Genomic DNA, 10,897 nt, shown 5'->3' with positions numbered 1-10,897 from the left:
GTAGAGGGGGGAGGCATAAGACACAAGTTTGGGCCTGTCTGGAGAAAAGTGGAAATATCAAATGCTGAGTATTTTGACCTTGTCTTACTTGAAATTAAATATCAGTTTGCCCCTGAAATCTCACAGCATGGTTAGTGCTTGATGTGAAAATAAAACTGAACTTTCTGTTTATTTATCAGCAGCATTCTAGCTGTTAGATCTCTTAGGGTTTCTGTACAGTGTGCTGGTCTGGGAAAACTTGTTTCTTTTGTCCAGATTTTAGGAAAATGAATGTTGCAGAATAACAGCCTCAAACAGATGAAATTTAGTTTGTAATGCTTTAATTAATGTTGCTAATCAGAGCTTTTAAAATTGCTGACTGTAATAGTTTCCTCTCAGAGTTACATTTCAATGACAATAAAACAGTACTATTATGCAGAAGTATAATATACTTTTTTTTTCTAGGAAATAGTTTTGAAGTTGCTGATCAACAATATAATTAAAGCAATTTAAATGATCTCATTACATATTAAAAAAAACCCCTTACAGAAACAATCTTTTGTATTTGCACCAACCAGAGATATTTTGGATGATTGAAAATTTGGACTATATTCTCCCAGTCTTTATTTAGATTTAAATTAGTGATGCATGATTTGACTGTTATGATGGCAGTGTATTATTCTGTTTGTTTGAGTGATAGTGTCAAAAGTCTTGTTTACTAGCAGAGAGAACCACGTATTTGACTTTTCATCCCTTGGCACTTTAAGAATTTATGTTAATGTTTCTCCTAGCTATAAAAGAGGAACCAAAAATCCCCCCAGACTCTTAGTATTTCTACTCCATGTGATTTTTGTCTATGGGAAGAGCATTCGCACTTTTCACAGATGGTGATAACGCTTTCTACAATGTGGGGTAGCCTATGGTGCTAATACTCTAAAAGGAAAATCTAGGGTTTTTAACTGATAAATTTGTTTGTTCTGCAGGTCTTTGTAAAAAGGTCTGTAACCTGTATAACCAGTTCAGAACATCTGTGGGTAGCTGTAGATTTAATAACCAGAGAAACAGTGATATAAATAAAGCAAGCTGTACAGATATGTAGTTTCTTACTAGAGATATCTTTCAGATTTTCTTTCAGTAATTTCATTATGATGTATATAATGCTATATGTTAATATTCTGACACATGTCTTGTTTTCAGAGCTGTTGATAGGCAAAATTTCTTGGAGACAGAGCTGAAGATGGTACAGGCCTCACACAAGGATCTGGAGAGCTTCCTCAAGTGGCTTCAAGAGGCAGAGACAACAGTTAATGTTCTGGCAGATGCATCCCAGCGTGAGAACACTGCTCAGGACAGTGCCTGTGTAAGGGAACTCAGAAAGCAGATGCAGGTGAGAAACTAAATAATGCTGTTATTCATGGTTTTCCTCAATGGCGAATGTTGTAAAGGAAAGCTATCTGCTAAGGTGGGGAAAGCTGCAGCCTATTGAAAGGTGTTTAAAAAGCAGTATTTTAGATGCCAAGTGTATGAAGGAAGCAGAGTTTTCTTCCTAAGGTTTGAAGCACTTATTTTTGTGTACATCTGTGGCACTGAGGGCTCTCAAATGTCCTTGGAGGGTGACTGTATTCAGGAAGTCTATGCTTGGTTAAACCAAGTCATGTTGTGTAATTGTCCAACCAAACAGTTTAATCTACTTCCCTCCAACTAAAGCCCTCCTGGGCTGCATTGTGTTCTATTTCTGCCTCCTGCCTTCCTCCTGCTTTTCCAGCAATCTGAGAAGTTGTTGTGCTTGGATTACCTTCTCTCCCTTTCCTAGTGCCCAGCAGCTCCCCAGCTGACTTTCCTTCTTGTACAGGCCACAGACTGGAAACCTGAGAAATGACTGAGGAGTCTTAACTGATATGCCTTATTAAATCCTGCACTCTGGGTTTGGAATAATGTCATCTGTGATCTAAGTGGGTTTAAACAGTTTATAGTGAAAAAAAGGTGTTGCTTTTAGTAGTGCTGTTAATCTGAATGTATCTGTGCTGAATTTAAATGAAACAAGACTGTTTAAAGTATCTGATAGCAAGCTGTTCTTGTTCATCACAGCGAAGAGCACGATGTATTGGGGAAGCTTGTGTCTGTTGAAGATGACATGTGGCTCACCAATATTGTATGATTGTCAGTCAGGTAACTCATCTGTAGAGGTGTGGCTCTTTGTTAAATGCTGAGACTAGTCTGTAGTGGCAATACCTAGAAGTTAGTATTATACTTTCTATTGGTACCGCTCCCCCAACTGCTAATGTAGTGGAGGTGTAAGAGCTAAAACAGGGCACAGGAAGCTAGCAACTGAAGGCAGTGTTGTGTGTAAATAGACTTATTTCTGCAATACTTTGCGTTCTGTGTAGTCAATCACACCAAGATAAAACTGTTATTTCATGATTTGCTTGTTGGCTCTATGCAGCTGTGAAGCACTGTGGGTGTGGAGGATTGTTTGCTATTGTTGCTCTGCAATCTGGTTTAAATTGTCAGAGTTTTGCTCGGTGAGGGGAGAACAGTTGTGCAAGACTGCCTGCTGTGTGGCGAAGGTCTGTAACCAGCTATTGACTGTGCATGTTGTCTTGGCTTATAACCGTTGAGAAGGCAGATAGAGATGTGTGGGGCACGGCCTCTTCTTTTCAGCATCCCCTTACCTGGTATTGTCCATATTTTTCTGTCGTTCTATGCTTCTACTCACTGTGCACGTGAAGCACGATCACTTAACTGAGCTGTGACCCTACATAATGTTGTTACCTTCTTTTAGCTGCCTTAGGAAGTGAAGTAGGGCATTTCAAAGACTGTCATAGCATAATGAATTCCAAAACGAATTTTGTCTCTTACCATATTAACAGTCTTACTTTAAATATAACTGAAAACATTCATTCCATAACATTGGCAAACACTCCAAAATCAGTGTTTCTGTTTTCAAATATTTGTTAAACTTCTGAAAACAAACCAAAGTTCTAACACCTTGCTGCACCTAAACAAATCAAGCCACTCCTTTGCAAGTTCATTTCCTGTTTTTTCCCTGTTGATTGGTATCACAATGGTTGTTCTCTTGGTGAGTTGTTGAATATGTGAAGTGTTTCTTCTAAATGGTTATATGAAGAACACAGAGCTTGTGAATTTCTCTGCTCTATGAAGATACCTCTGCCCCCAAGGCCTGTGCATTAAGTAAAACTTTGCTATGAGTTTAAGATGTGATAAATTCTAGGTGAAATGTGCTGAACTTAGACAAAATATGATGAATTTGTTGTTGTTGCTGTTGTTACACGTCACGCATTTTCAAAATAGGATCATCTGTTAAACTGGCATCTGTGCATGCATGGGAGGACTATCCTCCATTACATTTTTGGGGCTAACTTGTTTGCTGGCAACTCAAGCCACTCTACAGTGGAATCAGGTAACTGAGCACAGGAAGGCTTGTTTTGCCTTCCATTTTGATATCTGAGCCTAGCAGCAGTACTATGCAAATGATGTTCAACTTTGAGTCTGGTAGCAGTTTAATTTTGAAAAGGAGGAAATCCATAACTGTGTCATCAGTCTTCTCAATTCATTCTCTTAGTATCTAAATTATTCCATTCAGGTTAATGCCAAAACATTCTAGTCTGAGTTGGAAAATGTTTAGTAGCCACTTGAAAGAGGTTAAAACCTAATTTGAAGCAAGATGCAGAAAGTAAACTGGGAATTAGTAGATATGAAGGAGAGCACATGTGAACTGTGGGTTCTGTCTTATGCAGAAGAGCCTTGAGCTCTGGCACAGTCTTTTCTGAATGCCTTGATGGTTTTGGACTTGTGCTGCTTCATAGGTTTACTTAAAAGATTTTTGGTAACAGAGTATCAGCTGATGATGTTAGGTTAAAGGAACAGACTTGTGGTGGGAGGGAAGAGTAGATGTAAGACAGGGGCAATGATGTAGGAGGCAGTGGTTCGAATGAGTGGTGGAGATGAGGAAGGAAGGCCAGTTTGGCAAGGTGGAGAACACAGATTGTTAGATGTCCAAATACAGAATGAAACGAAGGCTCTGTTTCCTCAGAATGGTGTTGTCATTGATGCTGGACAGATCAAGAACAAAATAGAGTAAAGGTAAAGAGGATTTATCTGTGATAGAAACATTGACTCAGTCTTAAAAATAAAGATGAAAAGATTGTCTTAGGAGAATTGGATGGGAAGAGTTTTTAAATGTCCTGTATGCAGAACTTGCACCTTGCATCAATCACATCTGTAGGAGAGTGCCTTAGAAGAGGCAAACCAGTGTATAAGGCACTGGCATCTAAGCTATGCATTATTTCATATCCTGTGAACTTATCAGGATAGTTTTTGCCTTTATACTGTGCTGATTGATGTGTTTGAAACGTGTGCATACCTCTTCATGTGGCAATATGCATGTTAAATAATAGGAATACTTGTAGTGGTGTCTGCCACTTACTATGCTGATAATGGCCTCCCTGAACCTTTGTTACAGCAGCAGCCCCTCTGATACAGGTGTACATTCATCAAAGCACCTTTGGAAGCAGTAAGGAGTCGATGGCTCTGGTTATGCTGCAATATCACCATAGGAGTATGTTGGCTGTATTGCATTGTGAGTGCCTCACTGGCAGCAAAACACTTTCATGCTCTTGAACTACTGTCCTATTGTCAGATGACTTAAATTAGCTCAGTTGCTTAGAGCATGGTGGTAATAACACAAGTGTCCTGGCTTTGATCCTGATATGGGCCATTCATTTAAGAGTTGAACTCAAAGATCCTTGTGGGATCTTGCAACTTGGAATACTCTGTGGCTCTTCTAAGAAATAACTGCTTTATTATGGGAAAAACATCAAAATTGTGTTAGCTCTTTGGATTCAAGGATGACTAGAGTAAGGTATGATGATGCAACTGTGCTTTTACTTTGTCAAAGCCCTACTCTTTCTTTGTCTGAGGTCACTCAGGAAATATTTAATTGGAAATGGTTCCTGAAAAACATTCCTACTTCTGGTGCAGGTGAGAATCCTTTGAGATCCTTCTGACTAAATTAGCTCTAAGAGAGTTTTCACAGGAAAGGGGTTTACCCCCTGTGGTTTCTCCTTTTGTATTGGGTAATCTAGTTTTGAGAAACGCCTATGTGATTTATTATCCTTTATCGTATGGCTGATATAATTAGGGCAGGTACCCCTGTGCTCCTCTCTCAAGATTTATAACACAGTCTGTTATTCACTCACTCTACAGCTCTGCCAGAGCTGCATTCAGTCTGAGAACGAGAGCATCCTTTTCAGAGTGAGGGAGCAAATGCTCAGTCTGCTGAAAGAAAGCAGCTACTAGGGAAGAGCAACTGTTGTGATACACTGGAGCCGTCTTCCTGAAGGAAATCTTTTTTTGTTCCTGCAGCTTTCAGGCTTAAATTGATAACCTTTCGCTGGCTGTTTAGTGCACCCCTGAATGGTGGCAGACACTCGGCTATTCAACTTCATTTGCCCTCTGCAAAAGCAGATCTGAGCAGTACCAGTCAGAAGAATCTGTGGAGGCTGTTATTTTTTTTTTGCATTTGTTTTCTGGGGTTATTTTGGGAGACAAACTTATGCTATATCAATCTCCTTTGCCTTTGAAACATATAAAGCCTGTAGCTCGCAAAAGCAGTCCTGGAAGAGAGCATGCTCAGAAAGCTGGCAAATCATTGTCCAGTGACCAGGAGGAAATGATAGTTGCTCTTCATTTATAATGCAAATTCTGAGGTGTCTTCAGAAGTGTGGCAAACTTAAAATGATGGCTGTGGTGAGAACCTCTCTGCAGAAAGTTGTGGTGTTGTTGCATCGTTTACAGAGAATGGCAGTTTCTTCTCCCCGCTACCAGAAGCTTTGTAAGGTAAGAAATGTAAGCCCTAAATCTCGAGTGTGTATAATGCTAACTGTTGTCTTTCTGCCATAAAAAGAAAAGAAAGTGAGCAAGGGATGAGTGTCACAGGTATCTAGGCTATCTAATGTGTTATTAAGCCTGCCATGCTCTTCTGTGTGCTTTGTTAAAGAATGTAAATAAAAAAGCACAACAAACAAACCAAAACACCTCTGCTTGTCAGAGTGATTTTTTTTTTAAAAAAAGGTGCTTTCTTACCCACCTTTTAAGTGCCTGGAAGGAAACTGTTATGTTAAATTATTTCTTTTTTTTTTAATGTAAAATACTCCCACTCTTTTGCATGGGAGTTAGTTAATTCTAAGTAAATGTGATACTTTACTCCTGTGTAGAATAGCTGTGTTTTTCCATGGCCAGTGTTTTTTTTTTCTTTTGAGCTTTATGAAACTTTTAATTAGGAATGAGTTCAGCAGACTAGTATGCAGTCATTAATTTCTGTCTTCACCAATAGAGTTCTTTCAGAATTAAAAAATCAGGAAAAGTTGGAGGAAAATCATAGACTACCACTTACTGGTATTTTTGATGGTACCTATTTTGGTGGCTGAATGTTTCTACTTCTACCAGGACTATATTTATGTTTTGGGTTTTTTTTACAGGTTCAGTAGTTCTGAACATTAATACTGTGGTGGTGATCTGGGATACTTAGTAAAATTCACTTTTTAAAGTAGTTTGATCGCTCACCAGATTAAAATAAATAAATAAAATTAATATGTTTCAAACTAGTCTGTAAAGTCCATTAATTAATACTGCTGCAGTGTTAGTGCCTGTATAAAGTGATCATTCTGTGGTATTATTATTAAACTTTATTATAAGGGTTCTGTCTTGAAACTTTGGAAAACTATAAAATTTGAGAGGTCTTCAGCTGTAGGTATACTGACATGAACTTAATAGAAATTCTTTTTGACTGCCTTTGAAATTGTTCTTCTGTTCTTACTGCTTATGATACTTTAAAACTGCCTATGGTTTTTGTTTTATGAAAATGTCTGCATTTTGCATACAAGGTGTGTGAGAACCAAACTACATGATCATGTCTTGTTCTGATCATAAAACAAAGCCACTGTAACTCATCATACTTCCTTCAATCTGAAATGTGCTTTCTGTTAGGAGGAATATAAAAATTGCATCAAGTTAGAGAGATAGAATCTCTATAGCAGGTTTGGAAGTAAGGAAGGAGTATCACGCAGTATCTGGTTCATAACAGTGAAGCCTGTAGAGGAAGTTTTGGTATATGGGGAAAAACATTGTCTTCCAATAGCTGTCTTAGTGTTCCTCTGTTTACAAAGCTGTACCAAGAGATGTATGTTCATTATGTAGAATGATAGGTGTTTGTGTATATATAAACTATTTTAACAAACCTTCCTCAGTTGTTTTTGTCGATCAGTTCTGTATTAAACAGTCAGTTTGCTTTTGTGAATAAAGTAAATGTTTAAGTAATGTAAAGACATAAGTTATAATGGCCTATTTAGTCACATTTTTGTGTATAAAATTGTTTGTAAAATGTTTGTCAAACAACTATTTAGTGACTCTTACTGTAATCGTTTGCTAATTAGCCGAAAGCCTAGTAAATGCTTGCATATTTAATTTATTGAGTTTAAATCTACCCAAGGGGTAGTAAAATTTTTTTCTAAAACGGCTGTTATTAAAATACATTTTCTGATTGAGAACTCATGGAGTGATAGCCTTGGGAATTACACATTGCTTAAAATTACACATTGTATGCCTTTCTGCTTGCTAAATAGTCATGTAGATTAGTTTTTCAGATGTCTGTGATTAGTTTACCGAAAGTAGAATTGTTGGTCTGCCTATAGAGTTAAATCAGACACTGATTGAGGGGGAAAAAAATGGTTTACAATCCCAGTCACTTCCAGCAGGTGTCAATGTAAGGCAGTGATATATGGAAGTCTGGTGATGGAAATGTTAATGCTTAGATGAGAAAATGTATGGAATTTACTAAAAGCAACCATGACAGCGTGTCAGGAAGGATTTCTTGTAGTGCTCTGTAGCCTCCCCTCTTTGGAATGTCGGGAGTTTGTACATGTCTTGTGAACTCTCTGGATACACTAATACAGTTAAGATCTGCTGAAGAGAAACTATTTACTGTAGAGTATATGAATTACTGCATTGTGTCTAGGGTAGATGCTTCATGAACTAGCATCTAAATGTTTTATGTGAAGTGTCCTTTGAAGCATAATGGAGGGCCAATGAAATAAACATTTAAAAAGTGCCAATGAAATATTTAAAACAAATTCTTGAAGTTTAGTGTTTGTTTCAAACTGTACTGTTTATAAAAGAATAAACAAGGCTTTATTATTGAACTGTACTGGGGAAAGTCATAGTGGTTCCTTTCAGAAGCCTCACATAAAGTAGCACTCAGGATTCATAGTCTTCATTTTGCAAATTTCTTTAAAGCAGAAACAAAAATAAACACTGACATATTAAAGCATTGGTGAAAAACAGGAAACCCAAAGTTTAGGGTATTTCTTCTGTTGCTGCTTTCTTTCACTAATTTCTTCGTACCAAGGTGAGTTCTGCCAGATAGACCTTTTCACTAGTGTTGCTCTTTGGTTCTTTTTACTCTGGAATTAGTGGCATACCAGGGCAAAACGCCTGCGCTGTTGTCTCAGTGTCTAATAAGTTTTGCTTTATTGGTTTTAGCAGCTTTGTATCTGTTTTGTAAAATTTTGTTGCTAACAGTGAACAAGTAGAAAGCTGTGTTGTAAGGGCTGTCATCTGCTCTGTGTTCTTGCTGATATGTGACTGTTCCTTAAAGAATGTTTTTGTGTTATGTTATATACAAGTACCTCAGACTGGAATGAATTTGTAACAGAAAAAAATCATGGTAAGGTACAAATTGGTGGATCTCTTCTGAGAGACCAGAGCTACAGCAGTACTTATGAAAATGAAGTCGAAAATCATGAAACTTTGTCTAATGTCCCTGACAGAAGTTAAGTGCATCTCTGTCAGACAGCTAAATTCAGGGGCTGAAGCATTCATCCCCTGGAAAGCAGGCTGAAGAACATAGCTAGTAGGTGAGACAATATTTTCTCATTTTTGTATCACTTTTGTGATGAATCCTTGAGAAGAACCCTCTTTAAAAATAAAAAAAATATTCAACCTCCTTCATATAACATACTTGAAGTCTCAAACATGTACCAACATGAATCTTCACTCTCGAAGTGATATGTGGTTCCTGATGGTCTCAGCTGTAAAGAGAAATGCTGCATCAGAAATACAAGTCTTATGGTTATTTTTAAATAAATACTTTATAAAACTACAGGAAGTTAAAAGCACAGCAAAAGCTGGGGTCAGCCAAAATCATTATTTTGCTGTGGTACTGGTGATGCATTCCAAAAGACATTTACATTATGTTGATTTTTGAGAGTAGCAGCAAAGATTCTGTAACTATGAAATTTTGAAAAAATGTGAAGGTCATGGGGGTAGGGCAAAAACACCATGAAAGGTTGTGTTGACAAATGGGTAGGTCAATCCTGGTTCTATTGCATTCCACAAAGTTAAATTGTCTAATGTTTACATGACTTCAGACTGGTTTAGGAAATAAATCAATGCTCCTTGATAACATTCAGGTATAAAAATAACAGATAATCAAGTGTGGATGGAGGAGGAGCAGCAATATGGTACATTCATTGGACAGCAGAAGTCAGAACAAAAGTTAATTTTGGAAATGTGTCCTGAAGTAGGCTACTGTATTAAGCAGGTTGTTGGTTGGAAAATGAAGCAGTGTCTCTGTCGTCAAAAGCATTGCTAAATTATGCAGAGAGTTTCTTTTTTTAGATGAGAAGGTTAAGTCCAGACTGCTTGATATGATTCTAGTTGTATAGGGACATTCTAATTAGTTTTAGATCTACAAAGAAGCCTTTTAAAAGGGAGAAGGCCGGACTTAAGGGGAGCCTTGGGTAATAATGACTATTATCTCCAAAAATACAATGAGGTTAAAAGTGCACTGATGAAAACAAAATGGTTATTTAGTAAATAGTGAACTGCCTCATGAGTTTAGAATTTACTGTTTTAGAAAACAACTGAGAAGTGTAACTAACACTCCAAACACCTACACCTTGTTTGTGTTGGCATGATTGCAGAAGAGCTGTCATTTGGCATGATTTCATGAGATAGCATGTGTGCAGGGGTGGGACAAACATGATTTGGGTGTTCAGTGAGCAAACCAGGATTAATGAAGGGCAACAAGGTAGCATGATGATGTTTAGTGACTGTGAGGATAAGAAAACCGTATTTGGAGAAAAGCAAATTGGCTGACATGTATTCTTAGCCTATGGTCATTTAAAATGAATGATTTCTGTTTGAATATGGATTAAAAGTTGTAAAGCTGAAAACCCCTGGGAGAATACTTGAAATGATAGGTATTTTGAAGTCTTGGGAGATGAAAATTGATTTGCTTCTCCCCTTTATTACAGAATAATCACAGCAACTACAGAAGCAATGGAAGGCTGAAGGGAGAAAATTTTTAATAGCTTTAAGATAATGAGGTATGTGAAGGTTGGAAATGACTATCAAGTGAGTCAAAACACATGAAAACTAGACGTATGGACAATAAATTAAATTCCAGTTGAGAATATAATAGCTATAATGGCATTCAATTTACATTGGTATCAAAATGCACCCTTGTATATAGGCTGTCAGTGAGAGAAAAAGACAGCTGGGAGCTTTAGCATGTAGGCAAGATGTTGTTTAACTTTTAGCATGTTATTTATTGATTGATTCCATTTGAACAGATCTGGGGAAAAAAAAAAAATCAGTGGGATATTGGATGGATATTTTGTGAGTGATATTAGACTGTGGAGGAACAGTTCTGTTCCCATTCTGCAGAGAATGGGAATATGTTCCCATTACTTGGGGCCGCAAGTGGAAGGGATGGCCTGACAGGAACCCCATAAAATTTTTAAGGTAAACCTCAAAAGACCCCAAAGCAAGTTCTTGCACCTGAGAAGGAGTAACCCAATGCATTAGGACAAGTTGTGTAAGAGGGATCACAGCCCGA

The 10,897-nt window shown here is 37.6% G+C and overlaps 1 protein-coding gene across 7 annotated transcripts in view; it reads left to right on the top strand.

Moving 5' to 3' along the window:
- UTRN (utrophin) overlaps positions 1-10,897 on the top strand; it is a 386,042-nt gene that overhangs the window by 171,780 nt on the left and 203,365 nt on the right. For 6 of the 7 annotated variants that reach the window (XM_071549382.1, XM_071549384.1, XM_071549380.1 and 3 more), the window contains one exon: positions 1,177-1,366. In XM_071549382.1, the coding sequence (XP_071405483.1) occupies positions 1,177-1,366 (190 nt within the window). Of the gene's footprint in view, positions 1-1,176; positions 1,367-5,694; positions 5,839-10,897 lie in introns of those variants that run through there. The other variant, XM_071549386.1, reaches the window with a different exon arrangement.

Source organism: Pithys albifrons, chromosome 2, assembly GCF_047495875.1.
Source record: "Pithys albifrons albifrons isolate INPA30051 chromosome 2, PitAlb_v1, whole genome shotgun sequence".
In the NCBI taxonomy this organism is placed as follows: domain Eukaryota; kingdom Metazoa; phylum Chordata; class Aves; order Passeriformes; family Thamnophilidae; genus Pithys; species Pithys albifrons.
Note: the sequence above shows the minus strand (reverse complement) of the source record. Positions and strands in the feature narration are given on the sequence as shown.